Source organism: Doryrhamphus excisus, linkage group LG2 (assembly GCF_037039965.1).
Source record: "Doryrhamphus excisus strain RoL-2023G ecotype Guam linkage group LG2, RoL_Dexc_Guam_v1.1, whole genome shotgun sequence".
NCBI classification, from domain to species: Eukaryota; Metazoa; Chordata; class Actinopteri; order Syngnathiformes; family Syngnathidae; genus Doryrhamphus; species Doryrhamphus excisus.
The window spans coordinates 10149442-10173224 of record NC_136358.1 but is presented as its reverse complement, the minus strand read 5'-3'; the positions used below and the strand labels follow the sequence as shown (position 1 = coordinate 10173224).

The following is a 23783-nucleotide window of genomic DNA, read 5'->3' as shown; positions in this document are numbered from 1 at the left end:
ACGCCTGAATCAGTACTAGAGCTGCGCTGTAGTCAGTGTGATGCGTAGTTGATGACGTGCTCCACCGTCAACAAACCTGCTAGCTCAGCACATCCACAAGCTGGAAGGATGTCAAAGTTTGTCCCTTGGATTGTAAATATGAAATTTGCAATGCAAAACGTGTTGCATTCACTGACACGTGACATGCTGAGGGAGTCCACATTGTGCCAGTTCACACTTTCACTCTAGATGTTTGTGGCACAAAGCTTGCCAAACGCTATCATTTTTAGCATTACTATACAGGATTCTTATTTGGAAATTTATCAAGGCTAACCTGCTCGACATGAGCGGTACTTGATGACCACACATTTAAAATAAATATGGACATTTTTTGACGTGTTTGCATACTGCAATAGTTTTTTCATTTTACATCAATGGTATTTATTTTTGATATACATCCAGTGGTATAAGAGTTCTAAAAGAAAGGAGCATTGATTTCAACTACTAAAGGAAAAACATATGTTTTTAATTGACCTTTAAGAGTCGGAATATTGTGAGAATCAAAGCAAAAAACAAATAACATTTCATGTTTGGAAAATAAGTTTGAGGAAAAAGTTATAATATCATAGGTATAAAGTCAAAATATTCTAGAAATGAAATTGCAATTACAATTAGGAACATTTTTAGAGAACAAAGTTGACATTTTTATGAATAAAAATGGAAAAAAAGCTGTTATTTCACAAGAATAAACTTGTAATATTATAAGGAAAATATGTCGCTTTCATAGCATATGGTTGAAATATGAAAGAAAAACATGTTTTTAGAATATTATTACAATCCAACAAAAAATCATTTTTGGAAAAAGTTATAATATCATGAGAATGAACTCAAAATATTATTTGAATAAAATTAAAAATTTAGAAGTAACTTTACAACAACAAAGTTGAAAAAATAGCAGAACTTCTTTCCAGAATAAATCAAAAATATTCAGCGGAAATGTTGGCCACCCGTGAGAATGAATCAATGAATATCAATGAGAATGAATAAATATGTCCGTATTTAAAGCTGTAATATGATGAGAATAACAAAACAAAATAAAGTAGTCATTTCTGGAAAATTCAACTGGGGGAAAAAGTGATCATTTTCTTTATTCTCTTTGGGCTTTTCCCTTCAGGGGTCACCACAGAAACCAATCTTCTCCATCCAACCCTGTCTTCTGCATCTGTCTCTCTCACACCAACTACTCTCATGTCCTCCTTCACTGCATCCATAAACCTCCTCTTTGGTCTTCCTCTACGCCTCCTACCTGGCAGCATCCTCTGGACATGTCCAAACCATCTCAGTCTGGCTTCTCTGACTTTATCTCCAAGGCCTCCAACATGTAATGTCCCTCTGATATACCCCTTCCTGATCCTATCCATCCTGGTCACTCCCAATGAGAACCTCAGCTCTGCTAACTCCAGTTCTTCTTCCTGTCTCTAGACCAAACAACATGGCTGGTCTCGCCACAGTTTGTATACCTTTCCTTTCTGCTGAAACTCTTCCATCACACATCACGCCTGACACTTTTCTCCACCCCTTCTATCCTGCCTGCAGAAAAAGTGATCATATGATGAGAATAAATTCATAATTGTCAAGTCCTGCACTTTTGTTTTGTAATGCTGCACTTCCTGCTGGGGGTAAGAGATGGTTGCTGTAACCCAGCGGACCTGCGTGCAGCAGGTCTCTGTTGCAGGTCGTTGTCTGAGGGACGGTGTGGATCATTGCATCCCTCATCCTGGCCCATGCTGACCGTGAGTACTGGCTAGGACTGCTGTGTTTGTTTCTCACAGGGCCTTTTTCCCTTCCCCGCCTTTTGGTCTTCGTCCCTGTCCCTGTGAGTCCTGCACCGGCATCATTAAAATACTTTTTACTTTCCATACTGTGGGTAAGCATTCCACAGCCTGACAATAATAACCAAAGGGTGAAGTTGACATTAGTAATATCCTTTTTCAGCTATATGACAAAGCTGAGATTCACTTTTTGACATATACCATCTATAAGTTACAAAATATCAAAGCAGCAAAGTTGCATCCTTTTATTCTTCACGGGAACGGTTCCACCCCCAACCCCCCACCGTCCCGCCGCACTAAAGTTTGATACTAAGAAACACAATGTGTATCGCTTTCTGCCATCAGTATTATGCAATCACATTTTGGAGGTTGTGACAGCATCCTGTTAAGCGTTTCTTATTCCTTTTGCCGTTTGGCGGCAAGAATAAATCGCAGCCTCATTAATAACTTGAGCGAAAAACTTGTAAAGTCTGCGTCCAACTTTCCACAGGCGACTATTTAATTAAATCGCAGAGCAGATGGCGGATGGGCGCATTCTGGAAAGCATTTGAGATCCCCGGCATATGTACGAGGAGTCATTAAACTTGAGCTTTGTGCGTCGCAGTGACCCTGCGAGTCGCACCTCCCTTCTCCTCCCAAGTTGGCGCTATCGGCCCCAGACTTGATAGCTGTCACCACGCCCGGTAAACACAGCAACAAAAACACACAAGGACTGGTTCCAGTAAGTGAAAGGCAGAGGAGGAAGTGGATCAATTTATGCCGCTTGCCTCCTGATGGAAGAGCGGCAGGGAATATTTCCCATCAGTGGCATCAGGAGTCAGGCCAACATTACAATCACCGCCACACGCTAGAGATGGAAGCCCATGTCCAGTCAAACAAAAAAGCTTCCATTTCCCTTTTTTCTCCAAAAAAACGCATGTATGTACAGGATGTACCTCGTTTTTTGTCTTTAATCCATTCCAAAACAGACAACAAAGAGAACCAAATCAATCTTCATGTTAATCCATTTAATACATTCTACACAGCCACAAATATGAACATTTTAAAGATTTTAAATTGTGCAATAAAGATGGCAAAATTGATGTAAAGATTCCTTGTTGGGAATCTACCTATAGTGTCCCACAATCCATTCTCCACAGAGACCCGGTTAACAAAGCGTGAGTGCTTTCTTTGTTAGTTAGGTGCACTGTTTGGTCGGATACGAAAGCAAGGACACATCTCGACCGGATAGACAAAAGAGGGTGGAGAGATTGATGGAGAGATAGATTATTCTTCTGCAAGAGAAATTCACTTTCCCAGCAGCTCTGCAAAATATCATAATGACCTTAATCACAAAATAACATGAGTCAAGACATGACAGATAAGAAACATAACATAGAATCAGAATAAGTTAATGTCAAATTTGTAGTGCAATCATATAATCATGACAGATGATAATACATTATAAGTTAATAAGTCAGGCTGCACGGCTGTCGAGTGGGTAGCATACAGGCCACACAGCTAGGAGACCCAAGTTCAATTCCACCCTCAGCCTTCTCTGTGTGGAGTTTGCATGTTCTCCCCGTGCATGCGTGGGTTTTCTCCAGGTACTCCGGTTTCCTCCCACATTCCAAAAACATGCTAGGTTAATTGGCAACTCCAAATTGTCCATAGGTATGAATGTGAGTGTGAATGGTTGTTTGTCTATATGTGCCCTGTGATTGGCTTGCCACCAGTTCCAAATGGTCTTAAAATTTTGATCAGGACTTTATTACATGTATGCTAGTATAAACTAGTATTCCAAACCACAGGGGGCGCCAGACGTATATACACTCATGTGAACTGTCCATTCTCTGTCCAGTTTTGGCTATGGAATTTACAGCAGGGAGAAAGGACATATCAGGGTTTCCCCTTGTGGTGGTGGGCTGCTGGGAAATGCTGCTCTGCCATGCCTCTGCTACATCTGCTATTTTTTTACTATGCCAAATAATTCTATGCCAAATAGGACTTATTTATCTATGCTATTTAAGGTTTTTAACAACCAAAAGAACATGAACTGAGAACATTGCAAAACTGTTGAGATATTTTGGTCATGGAAATACAGTTTATGAAGGGTACAAATTTATTGCAATTTCAATTGATGCAGGTGTATCCAACTTTTCAAGCAACTTTAACAGTATTAAAGCTATTTGAACAAAAAAGAACAGAGAGGTGAGCTACGTATTTGTGTTTTACTGACAACATTAGTACAGTACTGTATTTTCAAAGTACATGTGCTCATTTGCCATTAACACTTACACAAATACAAAGCAAATATTATTTGGTGGACTACTGCTAGCACACAGGCTATGTGTTTGAGACCCCTGTGATAGCATCACTATTTTATGTGTTTATGTTCAACAACTTTGACTCACATGTATTGCTTTGAAGACAAGCCATCCGTGTCATAATGATAACAAGACAGGAAGGAAAGGAAAGAAAAAAGTGCACTTTTTTCAAATGTTGCCTATCAATCACAATCTTTATGTGAAACAAGAAGACATTCCCCTTTTCTGTGCTTTTCTTTCACTTGTATAGCTTTGACAGTGTTTACATTTACCAACTGATGATGCAACATCAGGAGCTACTGGGGCGACAGTATCTTGCTCAAGGATACTTCGACATGATCACAGCAGGATGGAGGATCGAACAACCACTCCACCAGCTGAGCCCTACTGCCACCGCAAAACTGTTAAATCAATGCACCAAGGAAAGATGATGTTTGAATCATTAAAATACAGCATGACACTGTAAGTATTACACGTTAACAGCGTGTACATCACACCATTAAATATTGTTAGAGTTAGAGTTGTTAGAGGGCTACCTAGTCGAAATAGGTAGCTCCCAATGATGTGCATTGTTAGCTGACTCATACTCACTGGTTTTATCTTGTTAAAGTAGCATATACAGTATATCCCTTCATACAATATATTTCTTAACATTGTTTTAAAAAACATTTTGAAGGTGTGGAGGCTTTTACTTTCTAGTGGTGGTGCACCATGATCAATTACATGTAGCGGAAACCTTGCATGTATAAAACATTATAACTGATTCTAATTATAATCTGGCCTAACTGTCCATCTCCAAGCTTACACAGGCTTTCTAAAGCAATATAAAGATGCCTTAAACACTGCCCGGTCACAATACTACTCCAATCTCATTACATCTGGTTCCAACAATCCTAAATCCCTTTCTTCAACAATCAACACACTGCTAAAGCCAAATGACAACTCCAGCGATCACGCTCACTCCATCCCCGCTCATCCGCAACCTTGGTATCCTCCTAGACCCCACCCTTTCATTTGAACCCCACATCAAACAGTTAACCCGGACTGCATTTTTCCATCTTAAGAACATAGCCCGACTCCATCCATCACTTACATTCTCTGCCGCTGAATTCCTGATCCATCCATTCATCACCTCCAGATTCGACTACTGCAACAGTATTCTCTACAGTACACCTTCCAAAACCCTCAACAAACTACAATATATTCAGAACTCCGCTGCCCGCCTCCTCACCTCCACCCGCTCCCGTGAACACATTACCCCTGTCCTCCATTGGCTTCCCGTTCCCAAACGCATTCACTTCAAAATTCTTCTCATAACCTACAAAGCCCTCCACGATCTGACCCCCCCATATCTCACAGACCTCCTCCATCCACACAATCCCCCGCGTCCCCTTCGCTCCTCAGACTCCAACCTCCTGGCACTCCCCTGTAAGACCAAGCTCCGAACCTGGGGAGACAGAGCCTTCTCCATCGCTGCCCCCACCCTCTGGAACTCTTTGCCCCATTCACTCCGTGCTTGCTCTGACCTTCCTAGTTTCAAAAAACAACTAAAAACCCACCTCTTTAAATCTGTTTTTAATGTTTAACTTTTTATATCTGATTGCTGTGCCCTGCCTCGCTTTTTCTCATGTTTTAACTGTGTATAAACCCATGAATGTTGTATTTTAATGTATCTTTTACTCTGTTTACTTGCTTTTATTCAACTCCATTCTTCTGTAAAGTGTCTTTGAGTATTTTGAAAAGCGCTATACAAATAAAATATATTATTATTATTAAAGTACATGAAGATGTCAGCAAGACTCTCAAGGTGTGTGTGTGTGTGTGTGTGTGTGCAGGTTGGTCTCGTTGCGGCCTTTCAAAAACTCCAAAACATTTAATTGTACTGGTGGTGAGCATTTTCCTCCCCCAAACCAATCCAATCTTTGTAATTAATTGTGTTTAAAGCGAGAAGAGAATTCAACAGATTCTTTCAATGTGAAGAACAAGTCAGGACGAATGCACCAAAGGCTTGGAGAGAGTGTACGTCCCCATCTTCCATCAAAGAAAATGTAACAACTTTTCGCATAGATGATCTTTGACAAAAACTTTCAGTTACTGTTCTAGTTTAGATATGACCCGATAATGCCGCATTCTGCATCCAAATGGAATGATTGACAGCTTGAGTGGAGAAAGAGACGCACTTTAGTGATTCAGATGAGCTCAACAGCTAACGTCTGCATCGTGAACGCAACACTGAAGGATTGTAAATGTTTCCTCCCCTCTTTACAATCGCGGTAATGCTCGCCATCAGGATGAAATGGAGTCACTTTGAGTGTGTTTGGCTCGCTTCAAATCACCTCCTCGATTTCCACGTGCAACAAAACGCTATTTGTGTCTGGGTGTGCAAACTTTGAGAGGGATAGCAATCCAACCTGCATCCTCCAGACTGCCATCATTCTTGTCCTACCTAGTCTTTGAGCATGAACTGATGAAAGGGCAAACGTCTTCTGACAAACTGAACAGTCCACTTTGCATCCATCCAATGTCCCGAGAATTAACAAGGCCATTTCCTTCCTGATTGATTGCATCTACTTCCTACTTTTTGGTCTTAGTGTTCTCATCTGAATGATTGCTGAGGATACTTCCATAAGCAGGATAACTACAAAGGTTTTCTTCCCCAGGTTGTTATTTTGTTATTTAAAGCACCAGGTGACTGACCCTCACCGAGCCATTCCACCAATCCCTAACGAGGGGCCTTGGTGCGGATGAAGGGGGGCCTTACACCTTTACTTAAGCACTCGTACAATTACAGCGAACCAATCCCGCTGAGATTAAGGCTTGCGCTTCTTTCGTCCTGGTCGACGATCCTGATCCAGTCTCCGTATGGGACACAGCAGGTAATGATGGACTCAAAACCTTCAAGCACACTTTAGAGCCACGCCAAAATCCTTTGGGATGTATTATGAGCCTCCACTTTGTCTGTTCAGCTGAATGACATTCTGGATGTGGAGGCCCAAAGGCCATCAAATGAGCAGAGTTGACAAGTAGAACATCCGGACAGAGGAAAACAAACACTGAGCTCCAGAAAGAGTGATGCAGATGAGAAAATGTGTTGACAGGTTCCAAACCGAGCCTTTCACACTAGCTGCCGAAAGGCAATGCCAAATCTATCCTGTCAATGACTTGGGAGCCACTGCAGCAGATAACTACTAACAGCCGAGTCCTCCCGTCAAATAGAGCATCCGTGAGAGGCCTTTATTATCCCAATCCCATCACGTTCAGAGACAGAAAGCTTTTTGCCTTTGCCATGTACACTTCAATGATGAGTGCTATTGGCCAGGGTGCCATAGAAAATTCCAAGGTCCCCTGGCCAATAGGCAATGTTCATTAAGCAACACACAGTGTTTGGAGGACAAGACGACAAGACATATTATGCCAACTGGGGATTATAGTCTGCTATAGTTTATAGTCTGGCCGATCCAATCTGGCACTAATCTGTTGTTGTTGTTGTTTTGTTTTTTAAACAAGCTTTTGTTACAAACATGAATTTGTGGAATTGAAGATGATCATGAACCTAGCTCTTCAAAGCTACTACCACTACCAGCCTTCAAAATAAAAGCTCTGTTTGCTGTCTGTGTAACCAAGTTGTTATAGAGTATGACAAAATATGTACATGTGTATCCACATGTGCGGTTGGAATGGCACGGTAGACTACATCCTCTTCATCACAAGCACAGACATTACAGTATCTTTTGTTTTATTTTGGAGCAATGTGGGCAGAGGCTGACATCCCATTAGAAAAGTTCATTTGGTACCAATAAATACATCCATCCATCCATTTTCTACACCTTATCCTCATAAGAGTCGTGGGCGTGCTGGAGCCTATCCCAGCTGTCTTCGGGCAAGAGGTGGGCTACACCCTGGCCTGGTTCAATAAATACATGGACTGCAATGTGAGATAATTGAATTTCATGATATGGCTTTGTAAGCTTTTTGTAAGGTTTGTAGCTTTGCATATAAGACTCTGAGTTGACATTTTATCTTTTTATATGGTCATATGGCGATATGTCCCAAAAACATCCTAATATACGGTAAGGTTCATAGTGTCCAACCTGTCACGGTTTGGCTTCATTGCTTTAAAATTCGACCCCAGGATGCAGAGAGCAGACAGCAGACCAATTGCAGGTAAATTATATTTATTTGTTGCAGAAATTGCAGCAGCAGGAAAAAGCAACTTAGGTAGCTGACGGACAAACGATAATGATCCAACACAGGGAGACGCACACACCTGAACTAAATAGACACAAATTAGGGACAGGTGTGGGTGATTGGGACAACGAAGGAAGACAGGGCAAAGACAGGAAGTCCACTACAAAATAAGAGTGTCCCAAAAGGTAAACCCAAAGCCCAGACAGGAAACTAAGACAAACTGTCACACAGGAACCCACACAGGGCGTGACACAACCCCAGTCAAAAATAATGCAAGCAAAGTATTGGTGAATTTACTTTTATATTACACAGTATGACCAACATTAGCAATAAAGAAAAATGGCTAGGACTAACCATTTGACATGGTTACAGATCAATCTGTGGTGTGTTTTACAATACATGCCATTTTTAACAAACTCATGCAAGCTATTTTTTGTGACGCTCTTATTTGTTCCCCCACAGGATGTGCTGTTAATTTGAAGGCTCGAAGGCTCGAAGTTGTGTGTGGAGTCTGTGAAGAGCCGAGGAAGCTCAGAATAAACGTGAATAATTTGTGTGAATCCTCACCCGCTTACTTTCACTCTGTTGTTGACGGTCCCTAGTGTAAATAACCAGCAGTGAGAGCGGCACTTACTGTGCGATGTCAGCGCACCATGACACATCAGTCCAGGCACAGGAAGGGTGACCTAGTGCTGTAGATATGGAGCCTAATATCTACCTTTTTGATGTTGCCTTTCCTTCTCCTTGTGGGTGGGGGGAGTCCAATGGCAACCAGCTTTGAGGCTCATTCCCACGGCGGGCATGGTGGTGTGGGCTCCAGAGTTACCAACGTGATACAGCAACCGGAGCGTCCCAATTCGAGCTGATATTATCTGATCTGCAAAAATACAGCCGATCGGCCCCTGATCCCAATTCTCAAGTTCTGATCGGGACATCGCTAATGCTGTTTAATCCCTAGTTACCCAGCCGAGCAACAATAGACATTTGAAAAAATTAGTACGTATTTGATGGACGTAACATCCACTTCCTTTTGCAGTTCAGTTCAGTTCAATTTATTTGTCTCCCTTGGGAGAAATTTGGTTTAGAGGCAGGGTACAGCTGCATACAACCAACAGACATACAGTACATGGCAGACACAGTAAAACCATATACAACAAGCATAAACAAGTATTTAAAATGCTAATTTAAAGTGCTAGTTCACATATAGACCAGATTTCACATTTGCTCGTTTATGAGCTTGACTGAGAGAGGGACAAATGAGTGTTTGTAACGGTTGTTTACATAGCGGAACCCTATACCTTCTCCCTGAGTGCATTAATATGTATTCATTGAACAGAACGTGAGAGCTGTCATTGAGGATGTTTTTTGCTTGTGTGATGGCGGCCTGATTGAACAGCTTCTGAGGGTTGAGGGGGGAGTTGCCCATAATCTTACTTGTTACTCTGACCAGGTTGAGAATCTGGGTTTTTGATTTGACGTTGAGATTCCCAAACCAACTGGTGATCCCGTACCGTAAGACTCTATTGTTGTTCTGTAGAAAATTTGCATGTTTTTGCTGACACCGAATAACCGTAGTCTCCACAGGAAGTGAAGACGCTGATGGATTCTAGCAGACACTGGCTACTTGTGTCTGCCAGCTCAGGTCACTGTCTATGTGAATGCCCAGGTACTTGTATGATGTCACCTGTTTTATATTGTTACCATGTATGGTCACAGGGCTTTGATCACCAGTTTTGATTTTTGATTTTCCATATCAACCGCATAGCTTGTTTGTGTGAAAAACAAAATGTCACTGTGGTAAAAAGTCAGAAGCCGAGAGGCTAGGTAGATAATTCTAGCTGCTAGCTGCTAGTTAGCAGCGGCTAGCTAGACAAAGAAGAAGTGGTTTGACATGATTTGACAAAAGGTTTGACAAAAGATTTGACAAGGGAGGGATCACGCTGGCATGGATTGGTGTAGTCTGTGTCAAACTGCCAAATTAAAACCACTGCAGGTTTTACAGACTACTGTGGATTCTCGTGGAAATATGGGACAAAGTGTGTACCTTGACGACCTTGATGACCTCAACGTGGTTTTGGCAACCCTCCGTGACACAGCACACATGCACATTCACGGCACATCTCCGTGGTCATGACAGGAATTTTTGCTGCCACATGGCCATCGAGTTTTGTCATTTATTGTCATAGGCCAATTACATGTTTTTTTGTGGAAATCAGCTGACACTATCGAAGCATCCTGATTACACATACATATACATGTAGTGGTTTCCAAACACAGTATCTATTTTCATAATATTTCACTTTTTCACCATTTTCAATGACGAACGTGTCTCCACTACTCTAGTCTAGTGGCGGCATGCTTTACACCACTGCATCCGGTGCTTTGCATTGCCTTGGTGATGTATGGCTTGGATGCAGCTGCTCGGCCATGGAAACCCATTCCATGAAGCTCTCTGTGTTCTGTACTTGGGCTAATCTGAGGGGCACAGTTTGGAGTTTGGAGCTCTGTAGCAATTGACTGCGCAGGAAGTCGTCAACCTCTTTGTACTATGCGCCTCAGCATCCGCTGACCCCTCTCCATCAGTTTACATGGCCTCCCACTTCGTGGCTGAGTTGCTGTTGTTCCCAAACTCTTCCATTTCTTATATTAAAATTGACAGTTGACTGTGGAATATTTAAGAGCAAGGAAATTTCATGACTGGATTTGTTGCACAGGTAGCATCCGATGACAGTTCCACGCTTGAATTGATTGAGCTCCTGAGAGCGTCCCATTCTTTCACAAATGTTTGTAGAAACAGTCTGCATGCCTAGGTGCTTGATTTTATATGCTGTGGCCAGGCCAAGTCATTAGGATACCTGATTCTGATGGGTGAGCAAATACTATCGGTAATATAGTGTATTTGATAGGATTTGAAGAGGATTGGACAAATGAACTACTTTCATTGACTTTGGAAGCACCTGAAAAAATGTTGGTGATAAACAGGAGATGACAGCACTAATAAGATTAAAGCTGATGACAGTAATCATGCCACTTTTATGATGTGCTAGTGATGTGCTTCTCTCATACCTTGAAATGACATGGACATGTTTGCTATAAAGGATGACACGTTTGCTACAAAGAGTAAGACATGTTGGTGTGGGTGTCGGTCTTAGGGGTAGCAGACAACCCGTGAGTGGAAGCAGTATAGAAGATCTGAGAACCATCTGGTAAGTAATAAGTATTATTGCTGGGGAAGTATATTGTTGGCTGCACATGGCTCAGCCACAAATAAGCTTGAAATGTCCTTTTATTTTAAATGGATGGAATGCGTATTGCTATTTGCTCATGATGCTGCTCCTCCGTGTCACATGGTTTGAAAGTCTCAGGTCTTTCATGTCGTGTAATGACATGCAAACTCCCAGGTCACTGATGGCAAAGTCCAAGTCAGGTCCAATATAATAAAAAAAATGGAAAAATGTAGAATTTCTGTACTCTATAACCAGTAGAGAGACAAAAACAGTAGCAACAACAATTCCCGTGACAACAACAGTGACAAACAGGACTGCATCAGTTAAATATCAATTATAACTAAGGGTATCACTGGTATGATATCAGTGAAATGAAACAGTCCAACTTACCAGTGGCAATAGTAACAATGAAGACATGAACCGTGATAGTAAACACAATTACAGCAATACAGTTACAGTAATTAAAATCTCACTGCTTGACATCATTATTACTGTAATAATAGCATACCAATAGCATAAAGACAGAGAAGCACCCATGTGCTGTTAGTGAACATATGCAGGTGTGTACTTCTGTTGGTGTACACTTCTGTTGATGTATATATTAATGTATCTGTGTGTAACTGCACATATGTGTGAATGTGTGTGTGTGAAAGTGTAATTGTCAGAGTGTACAAAGGGGGAGGGAATGCCTCCTACCACCCAGTAAACCCTGCCCCGCGCAGCCAGCCAGAGAACCACCGGCCCCGTGGGCATGGGCAAAGCCAGGGCCGACTCCCCAAGACCGCCCCCGAAGCATCCCCCGAAGAGATGAGGGCCATGGAGAAGCAATCCCGACCAGCAACAGGGCGCCAGCAGGCCGGCGGCAAGCTACACCCCGAGACCGGCGAGAGACCAATCCCCACTAGGGCAGAAGGGCATCGAGGGCCACACACCAGTGGGCACAAGGGAGCGCCCCGGCCGGGACAGAAGAGGCAAGGACCCTCTACCCCATGGAGGCCCAGGCAGCAGAGATGGAACACCCAGCGCCAGCCTCCGCAGTGCCGACCCCCCAGCATATCTATATATATATATATATATATACACATACCCACACATATATATACATATAACAATAATACTAATGATGAATAAATATTTAAAACAATAAATACATTAAAATAGCTCAAAGGCGCACACACGCAAGCGCACACCGTGGGCATCCAGGACGTTACCGGGGAGGGGGACCCAGGGGTCCTAGATGAACCCCCAGAACCAGGAGCGCACCACCCACGCACCGGAGAACCCGAAGACAGACCAGGGACGGGCAAAGACAAGGAAAGTGGTGAAGCAGAGTACAAAGACCGGTGGTAGCAGACACCCCCAGCAGGCCCGACCCCGAGGCGCACGCCCCCCAACACCCACATGCCACCCAGGCCCTCGTCTCCACGAGCGAGATCAGGCCACACCCCAGCACACAGCCAGGTCCCCGCATCAGCCACCACAGCGCAGCAACCCCAAGCTACCGCCACAGACTTCAGGCCACCAGCAACATGGGCCCCACTGCCCAGAGACTGCTGAACGCCCCCCCCCAAGGGCACAGAGGTGCCGGCGACCCAGGACAGTCCAAGGGAAGTACCGCCAACCACGCCCCAAGGGCAAGCCCCAGCTGGTTCCAGCGGGACCCCCAGGAAGGCTTGGCAGACCAGACCAAATCATCCCGCAGCCCAGGCCACCCCGAGCGAGCCCCTGCGCCCATCAGCCAGCGAGCCAATCGCGGGGTAGGCAGAAGACTCTCCGGTCCAGCCCGCCACACTTGTGTGTGTAATGGAATGGTATTGTGTATATTGTGCAATTAAAAATAAGCCTGCACCAAAGGGCAAACTATGAAGTAGTTAAAAATGGAGTACAGCTGAGCTATGGTGGGTACCTTGCCTGCCCAGATCCCCCCCCAGAACTGAGTGTCTACAGTACGGTTAAAATTGAAGGATGACCAAGTCAGAGGAATGCCAAGGGCAAAGGAGCATCCACCAGGAAACCCCTCACCCCCGGCACATCCAATTGCAGACCACCCCCCAAGGTTCTATATGTATGAGGTGGTGCAATGCAGCAGGGAGGACCGGGGCAGAGTGAAGCTGAAGCGTGGATGGGTGATGGAGATGAGGCGATCGATGGAGGAGGCAGATGTGCTGGTAGATGGATGATGCAATCCACGTGCACAGAAGACCTCAGCCTACACAGATATGCAGGACAATTACTACCCAAAGTTTCATAAATCCTCAAATCTGAATAATAGATGCCAATTGGGAGCTCAAGTGTCAAGTGTCTACCATATTACAAAATATATGGATTTTACAATAAAACTTACCATTAACAAGGAACATGAACTCAGCTTTAACATTGAAGTATTTCTTACAAAACACGAAATGAAACAGCTTTGTTCTTGTCTCACACAAGCATAGTGCACTTTAATGTAACTATTCAGCTTTTATAATCACTTAACAAATAGGAATTAGATCAGGATCCATACAGGAGAATCTCAAGGTAACTTCATCTACTGGGCTTGGGAGAAATTCATTCATTTTCTACCGCTTATCCTCACGAGGGTTGCGGGGGGTGCTGGAGCCTATCCCAGCTGTCTTCTGGCGAGAGGTGGGGTACACCCTGGACTAGTCACCAGCCAATCACAGTTTCACTATGGACAATTTGGAGTGACCAATTAACCTAGCATGTTTTTGGAATGTGGGAGGAAACCGGAGTACCCGGAGAAAACCCACGCATGGACTGGGAGAACATGCTAACTCCACACAGACGGCCGAGGGTGCAATTGAACCGAGGTCTTCTAGCTTGGAGGTCTGCGCGCTAACCACTCGATCGCTGTGCAGCCTGCCTGGGAGACAAAAGTTTGCCAAAACATAGTACATGAATTACGTGAATCAGGTGCAACTGCACAAAAAGAACACCTTCATATAGGCAAAAATACTTCCATCATCAGCTAATCAACAGTGAGATGATCGTGCTGCACTTTTTTGTGTGCTTTAACAGCAGTTCACAGATGTTTGGCATATTTAAAGACACAGTGACACAATATTAAAGTAGGGCTGAAATTGCCCTGCTTATATATGGATAAGTTCTCATGTCCTAATGTCTCGTCGAGTTCAGGCCTGACACACAAGTTGCATCATGCGGGGGAAGGTAGACGTGCAGGGAAAGAAGGCCTTCATCCTCTTGCTGGTCATCATCCTCCTGGCCTTCATCTGTGGACTCATCCTCATCCTCATGGCATCTGCACCGTCTAACCTGCATAATCAGATCCAACCCATGGATGAGCAGGACACCGATGAAGCAACAAAAGCCGAGGAACATCCAGTAAAAAAAACACATGGATATTTTATGCGCACACATGGACAGGAAGTACTACAGTATTACCACAACTTACTATTATTACTACTCCTACAGACTCTGGAAAAACACATGGATGCTGCAGAAGCCCCAAACATGGAAGTGAAGGTAAAAACACACATGGATACTTAAGACTGAGTGTACATGGACAGAAAGTATGACAGTATTACTCCAACTTGTACTCCTGCAGACTCTGAAAGCACGTGAGGACAAGCTGGTGGTGGTCTCAGCATCAGGAGGTGACAAAATAAATCATAAAAGGATGATCTTGGACGTAGAGTACGCCAACGTGGGGAATGCCTATGACAAGCAGACAGGTATGATGTCACCTAACGGCTAACTAGCATAGCATTTGTTGGTAGCTGGTTAGCTCCTTGAGTCAGCACCACTAGGGGGCACTAACAAAGGTGTGATTGTCTCCATGCAGGTGTTTTCACAGCCCCCTACAAGGGTGTCTACTTCTTCACCTTAAGCTGCCACACAGATGGTGGGGTCATTCATCTCGGCCTGCATCGAGAGAAGGTGGATTGGGGTGTTGGCTTCATGGAGGTGTTGGACAACACCAAAGCTAAGAACCACAGTGCCACCGTCAGCAAGATGGTACAGCTGGAGAAGGGAGACGGGGTGTACATCCTACTTTTTGGAGACCATGCTCCTCAGCGCCATGTCGGACAAACGGTTTTCAGCGTCATCCTCGTCCATTCTATGGAGAATCTGGAGGAGCTGGCTGAAACTGGTAAGTCAAGAGTAAAGGTAATATGAGTACTTGAGCTCTGACCTGTTGTGTCATCCTGCAGGCAAACATCCGGTGGCGTTCTCAGCCACGGGGGGCAACAAAACCAGAGATGGCAGGTTAGTCTTTGACTACGCAAGCGTCAACGTGGGTAACGGATATGACACCCAGACAGGTACGATGTCACATGATTGATAACTAGCATAGCATTTGGGAATTAAAAACGTTTTCATCCACACTGCCACAAGGCTCACCTCCGCTAACCACATGACACAGCAAAGCACAGAAGAACGCATGTCCATACGTCTGTCGACTGTCTTTTCCAAGGCTTATCTCGACTTACCAGAAGTGGAATTCCTACTGCGAGCCATTTTGGAGAAAAGAAAATATCAGGACAATGTCGACAAGGGTGAAATATTCAGTTATATATAATATTCAGTTAAATATCAGCTCGGCATCAAAGCTAAATTCTGGTCACGTGACTGCCACAGGGTGACGCTTGGTTGGTGATGTCATTGTTATCGTGCCTGACATCTACACGAAAATGACAAGACTGTGTTTTCAGGTTTTCCCACTCTGGAAGCCGGAATTTTCGAAACTTACTATGTTGCTGTGAGCATGCCTAGTAAAGCTTTTTACCCTTGCAAGAGTTTTCGCAAGACCCAAAACTGCAGGAAAGGGGGGCAGCGGGTTGCAATCATACTAGGCACTGATCAGCATTGACAGGCTTTTATTGACATATGCCCATCATGCAGGTTTTTTACGGAAGTTGTCCGATACTGATCTGTCTGATCGTCCCTTGCAAAATCCTTTGCTTGTTTTGACCCTGAGTCAGCACCACTTGGGGGCGCTAAGAAAGGTATGGTTGTCTCCCCGCAGGCGTCTTCACAGCCCCCAGCGAGGGCGTCTACTTCTTCACCTTAACCTACCACACGTTGGATGGCATCATTGATATATTTATGCATAAGACAGTGAGTCCGGGCAGTCTATGGTGGTGGACACGTGTGATGAACACCATCAAATATAAGCACCACAGTGCCACCCTAAGCAAGATCAGACACCTGGTGAAGGGAGACATCGTCTACTTGAAGCCTTGTAAAGACCATGATCATCAACATCATCGGAACCAAACGATTTTCAGTGGGTTCCTCGTAGCAGGTAAGTCAGAATAAAGGCATCAGAGTGTACCTGACCTCTGACCTGACGTGTCATCCAGCAGGCAAACAGAAGGTGGTGGTCTCAGTCGAGGGCAGCATAGATGACAAGTTGGCGTTTGGCAAAGTGCACATCAACATGGGTAACGCCTATGACACCCAGACAGGTACCACGTCAGCTGGCTGTTAATTAGCACCACTGGGGGGCGCCAACCAAGGTGTCATTGGCTGTGTTCGAAACCGCATACTAACTACTACATACTTCCATGCCCATACTATCCACACTCCATACTGCATACCCAATCCATTAGACAGTATGCAAAGTGTTTACACTAATAACCCACAATGCATTGCGCTCCTACCCGAGCTGAAATCGACAGATCGGCTGAAGCTGACTTCACTTTCGCTCTAAACTCTTTAAATACATCACTTTATTGAGTTTTTTTTTTTTAATCAGGCGAGAGTTTCTGTTTAGATTTAGAGTGTGCCATTTATTTGTCCAAATACCAACCGTTTACAATTTCGTTCAGACGAATTCGGCAAAATTTAAGCTCTCCGAAGTGAGCAACGCACTTTTTTATTTTCACAAAATAAAACATCCCCTTACTTTTTGCATACAAAAAACATAGTGATGAATCACTGCTTTTACTTTGTCGCGTTGCATCCTGGGTAATTTGAGTGTGAGTAGTAAGTGACACATACGCAACATTTCTGGCGAATTCAGTATGTATCCGGGAACTTCTCGCATACTCAAATTATAGTTAAGTATCGTAGGTAAGTATGCAGTTTCAAACACAGCCATTGTGTGTCCACCTGCAGGTGTTTTCACAGCCCCCTCCGAGGGTGTCTACTTCTTCACCTTAAGCTGCTTCACGTATTGGGGGAACATTCGTGTTGGTGTGCATCGGAAGAAGATGGATGGGAACACCGAGAGCATGATGGTGGCGTCTGCCTCCGTCGATAAGGATGGTGACGGTGCCACCGTCAGCAGGGTCATACACCTGGGGAAGGGAGACGAGGTGTATGTCATGCCTCACGCTAAGCATTCATATACAAGATTGTTTTTCAGCGGCTTCCTCATCAATCCTGTGTAAACTAGAGGTTACCTGGCAGTGTAGCGCAGTATCAGTACTGGATGGATGCTACCATATTTGATGGCTTTTCTTCAATAGCATTGGCATGGCTTTTCTTGTGTGTAACGTTGTGTGTATGGTTTGTGTTTTAATTGCATGATGGAGTCTGGACTTTTTATTTGGTATTTAAATTTGAATATCAAGCATTATGTTTGAACAGTTGGGTGTATCGGCTGATGCCACCTACTGGTACTGCTTTTTGTATTTTGTATTCTATATATAACCCCTAAAGGAACCGTAGAATTCGGTTAAGTTTAGCTGCTAATGTTAACAATCATTGACAATGGTTCTAATTGTAGTTGGCCCGCATGGCAATTTTTGATTTGGACAAAGCTAATTGCTAAGATTATATTTTGAGTTGCGAACAGTCTCATGTTTGTAAGTATGCTTTGTGAATTGGGGAGAAAACAGGTTGATTATTATTGATGTATTCTTTGGATCTTTCTGTAGCTGTACATGGTATTCCAACACATACTGGACCTTGCATTACCTGTGCAATAAAGTATTAAGTTGACACAAATTGTCTCAATGCTTTCCACGGCTCAAAGACACAGCATCCATATAGTGATGAGACTCGGCAAACCACAGCGAGAGCCATCTGTAAATGGCAAGTTAGATCCTCTGTCATCCTGTGATCACGTGGAAGTATCCTTGGGCAAGATTCTGACCCCCGAGTTGCTCTGGATGCTGCGTCACCAGTTGGTTGGAGGACCTGAGTGACTCTGTAATATCTCAAACGAAACAAAACAAATTTCATTTCACCTGCACAAAACACACATTGACACTACTTTGGTTCAATTTGGTGAATGCTGGGGCGCTGGTTATGTAATAGGCCAAAACTTTACATTAACTCAAACGAAAGCACAAACATGTTACCTGCACAAAACAGCACAAAACAAGCACAAAAGAATGACTTCTTTGGTTAAATTCAGAGCATGCTGGGGGCTGACTGACCTTTGGTTGACCTATGTAATAAACTAGTAACTCCAAAACGAAAGCAGCACAAATATCATTTTACCTGCACAAAACAACACAAACAGCACCAAAATTTAGACTATTGACTTTTGAGTGGGGGGCAACTTCGCTCAGGCGGAAGGGGATCTGGGACTGTCAAAGGTCAGGCTTCACCATACATGAGATGAATATAGTGATGATGTCGTGCTGATTCCGTCTCAGAGCATCATGCTTGGGTTCACACTGCACATCATTTCACCTTTTTGCTCATATGTCACCTGTATCGGATGTGGTAATTCATCAATTATCCAATTCATGTCAACATCTATTTTTGGTCTACATGTAAATATCCTGTGATTCCAGCCTCCCAATATTTTTAAATGTCCTTATAGATGGAAGCTGACCTATGATCTTTGTGTGTTTACTTTTATTAACATTACCCCCTTTTCAAACCATAAACTTTATTCGGTCCACATTGATTTGGTCCAGACAGATGGCTCAATTACTCGAAACGAGCTTCAGATGAATCGACTAAGAAAATAATGGGGAGTTGCAGCCCTAGAAGAGAACAATTCCGATTTCCAATGCTGACAGGCTGAGAAAGTCTATCACGTGGGGGCAGGCACCTGGGTGACACAAGCAAAGGTGGGAGGGAGAAAGGTGAAGAGAGCAGGGTTCCATTCCCAAGTAGGTTGAGTCATCTTTTCAACATACAACATACACTTCATTGGTCCCGGACCTGTTTGGACCCTGCAAGACTGGTCCTGGACCTGTGGACCCACGGACCAGCGCTCATTCTCACAAACCTCCGGCGCAGCAGGTGGGGTGTTGTCTTCATGATGCGGTGAGTGACAGGAAGAACATCTAAAAGCCCACAATGAATACAGGGCCACCATCCATCACTACGAACGGGCCTGGAGTGAGAAGATTGTAATGTTGCTGTGTCATAACAGGCCTGAGGTTCTGGGCATGGCAGAATATAATCGAGACTCGCTGATGTGGACCAATATTACTAAATGGGTGACAGTAGTATGGTAATCAGTAGAGGATGAGCATTCAGAGTTTTGGATGAGCAAGCTCTTGAGACTTTGGTGGGCAGTATGCACTAGGCGGGACACAGATGCCGCTCGCCTGATGATTGGGCAGCTGAAAGACAAAGCTGGACTTTGGAAGGCTTCTGGAAAGTTCCGTGATAGGTGTGCGTAAAGATGGACCCGTAAAGCGGATGAGCTGCTGAAACTGGCGTTTCAGGCTTGTTGCATGCTCCATGGGGATTTCTCCCTCACCGTGGAGCATGCCGTACAACTAGCATGTGGAATGTCTTCCTCGGGAAGTGAATGTTTACAAGTGAACTTGGGCCAAGTTAGGACTGGGTGTTAACGTCACAGGTGGGGCTCCGCAGTAATAATGATCGTGCACCCCTATAGCCTCTCATGTCCACCAGGGAGCCTGAGAAGCACAGCTGTCATGTCATTTTTGACTATCTGTCTCTGACCCAACATGGACCCACGACCCACTTTTAGGACCTGACTAGCAGTTGAGAATCCCTGCTATAGATCTTTGATTAGCGTAAACAAATTGTGTCTGTTTGAATGTGTGACTTCATACTTGATGAGCATCTTAGCCATTTGGTGTGGTTAAAAAACTTGAAAATTAAAAGTAGGTTTGCATCATCAGCTTGGAAGTCGGAATGAAGTTCACGCAGAAGTCAAGTTTGACAAATATAATTCCTTCTCGTCAATCATGGTGGAGATTTGGAGGCCAGAAAAGAGGATTTTCCCCAAGATGCAGAGTCTGTCAGTCACTTACCTGAACCGGGAAGACTTGTCTACCTTAACGTGATCACGCCGTACGGATCATTCCGGAGGAACGGTCATGTGACTGACATGCTGACATGGCTCATTGGTAAAAAGCCATCATTCTTGTAATTACCGCTTGTCTCCGCTCTGCTCGTCCACTTCCTGCCAAGAGTGCCATTATCTCCTCTGTGGGAAACATTCCAGGAAGTCACGGGCCGGCAGACAATTGGTCGGGAAAGCCAGACGCAAACGTAAACACATCTCCATTAGCTTAGCGGCTAGCGGGGAAGGTCGGGACTCCCACGTGGAGCGCCATGGTTCCTGGCTCCAAGCGGGCAAGTGTGTCTCTGTGTCCCTCATTTCCTTCTTCTACATACACATGTTTTTTCATCAATATTCATACTGCGTATGTGTCCGTGTGCTGCATAATCACACAAAGGGAGCATCTTCTTCTGCTTTAAGGACTTCCCCTTTTTAGCAGGGTGAGGTCCACCCAGATTGTTTTTGTTCTACCAACTGTGAAATAAAGCTCAAAGTCTCAGACATTAAAAGGCCTAGCAACAAACAGTTCCAATGCCAGTCCTGGAGAGAAGGCTCAGCCCAAGCAGCCAAGGTCCAGTGAAGTCCAAGTGGTCTCTAAAGTGAAAATGAGTTCCTCTTCCTGCTCTAGAAGTGCTCCGATGATAAGGGAACTGTTAACTGTTTGTTGATTTGTAGAGAAATAATACCTGATTACTCTCTGGTTCTCCATCTGGTGGCACCCTCCATGAATAAAAACCCTGCTAAAACATCTCGGGCCTGGATAATTGACATGATACATGCTATAAGGGTATACAATGGTATACAATGCTATACATGCCAGAATCCTACCTACGTTAAAACAGCCATTATTCAACCAATCTCAAAGATCATAAACTACAGAACTGCCCTTTCTAGCAAAAATCTGCTGGTTATGGTAAGCACGTATTGGAGGTGTTGCCATTGTCTTGTACTTATACAGCGTACATTTCATGAGAGGCTCGTGCAGGCTGCTCCCTTCTACTGCAAGATGACCGTACTGGCTTCCTACAGCCCCTGTGGCTATCGTAACCAGGAGAAGTCACCCCCATCCCCAAAAGGACACTTTTCCTTCAAGAGCAGTTAATAAATACAAGTAATGTACGTTTTGAACTGTTGGCTCAAAAGGAGGTTCTAAGTAGCATGAAGCATGAAAGTCAAGTAGGCTGTTCATCAAAGTTTAGTGTCAGGTGTTCATACTGTCATGGTGACCATCAAACGCTATTTGCCAGAGAAGAAACATCTTCAAAGGCCTGGTTTCCTTCAAGGTCTGGAATGAGCAGGAGAGCACCAAACATGGGATATTGAAAGGTGGAAGGAAGTTTTCTCTTCCCTTGACGGTTCTGATGGCTTCCAACGTTACCGGCATGACAAGGAGATCCCACCTGAGATGTTTTCCACCATCCTCATCCTTCAATGGAATGATGGAGCATAGGGTGGCGCGGGGGCGTCATCCCTCATGACTGAAGGCCCTGGTCTGTGTGGTAATGACTGGACCATCCTGGGTCTTCCCCTCATCTCGATCCAATGGAGAGCATTTGGGATGGATTTACAAATATTGACATGAGTTCCAGACAGTGAAGGCGTCTTCAGCAACTGGAGCAACATTCCCACTATCCTCCTGGGAACACTGGCATCAATTTTGAGGGCACAAGATGTCCGAGTCGGCTGTAGTTGAAATGTTTGCTGGTCAGCACTTTTTTCTAAAGTTAGAAAGGGGAAGTGAAAGTGATTGTCTTGCAAATGTCATTCTTGTTTCATGTCAGGTTAAGAAGCCTATTGATTTTGAATGACACCACAATTCATCAATGATGTTTCCCTCAGTGATGACTTTGAATGAAAGGCACACTGTCGCCTCAACGTTTTCTCTGGCTTGGCTTCCAGCTGCACTTTCTGCATATTGATTTGTATTTCTTGGCTATTTCTCTTTATTTATTTCTTTATTTGGATATTTTGGGCCATCTGTTTCTCAGATCTTCTTTCCTCTCTCTCTTGCTTTGGAATCCACGGCTTCACATCTCCATCTGCCAAAAGTGATGCCTTCGTCATTTGTCGCACAGAAATGATTTTTCATGTCATCTCAGTTCACAGAGTGCAGACTGGCAAGTAAAATCATCAGCAAAATGGAAAACTCAGCATTACTTTTACAAGCATAATGTCCACATGGCTGCTCCAATTAGGAAAAGTTGGAATATTCGGTTGAGGCGCACGGTGGTGGAGTGGTTAGCATGTAGGCCCCACAGTCAGGAGATGGGAAGACCTGGGTTGGAATCTCCGCTTGGGCATCTCTGTGTGGAGTTTGCATGTTCTTCCCGTGCATGTGTGGGTTTTCTCCGGGTACTCCGGTTTCCTCCCACATTCCAAAAACATGCTAGGTTAATTGGTGACTCCAAATTGTCCATAGGTATGAATGTGAGTGTGAATGGTTGTTTGTCTATATGTGCCCTGTGATTGGCTGGCCACCAGTCCAGTGTGTACCCCGCCTCTCGCCCGAAGCCAGCTGGGATAGGCTCCATCATACCCTCACTGTCACGTCTTGTTTTCGGCATTGTGACACAACCCCAAGATGCAGACAACAGGAGATCCAAGTGCAGATCAAAAGTCTATTTTAATATATACAGATATGATATACAGCAGCAGGATACGAGCAAAGACGGTTGGAGTAGCGTGGGGAGCTACAACAAACAATGCAGCAACAAACTAGGGAGCACACACCTGAACTAAATAGGAGGGGAGCACAATTAGCAACAGGTGCAAGTGAAAAGGGAAAAGCAAAGCAGGCAGACAAAACAGGAAACGCTACCAAAACAAGAGCATGAAACAGGAACCAACTAAACTGTCACACAGGCGAGCTTGCGGATCTTGACACCCACTCCCGAATGAGGATATAGAAAATGGATAGATGGGTTGAGGAAAAAGTTATATTATTACTGGCATGGGAATGAGTCATAAGATAGATAAGCTAGACAGGTGGATTGATGTGGACTCTGCACCGGTCCGCTGTGTTGAAGACAGAGCTGAGACCAAAGGCAAAGCTCTCCAT

General features: G+C 44.2%; 1 protein-coding gene across 3 annotated transcripts; it reads left to right on the top strand.

Annotated features, from left to right (window-relative positions):
• The first annotated feature begins 14681 nt into the window (after nt 1-14681).
• On the top strand, nt 14682-17980 carry LOC131125773 (uncharacterized). Of its 3 annotated transcripts, none has more exons than XM_078789120.1 (8): nt 14682-14877; nt 14968-15018; nt 15101-15227; nt 15395-15646; nt 15708-15818; nt 16523-16801; nt 16860-16964; nt 17617-17980. In XM_078789120.1, the coding sequence occupies exons 1-8, from the start codon at nt 14692-14694 to the stop codon at nt 17889-17891; spliced, it is 1386 nt and encodes a 461-aa protein (XP_078645246.1). In that variant the 5' UTR covers nt 14682-14691; the 3' UTR covers nt 17892-17980. The 3 variants fall into 3 exon arrangements, with proteins under 3 accessions (XP_078645246.1, XP_057923616.2, XP_057923615.2); XM_058067633.2 differs by having other exon boundaries at nt 15338-15646; nt 16863-16964; XM_058067632.2 differs by having other exon boundaries at nt 15338-15646; nt 17617-17979.
• The last annotated feature ends 5803 nt before the right edge of the window (nt 17981-23783 follow it).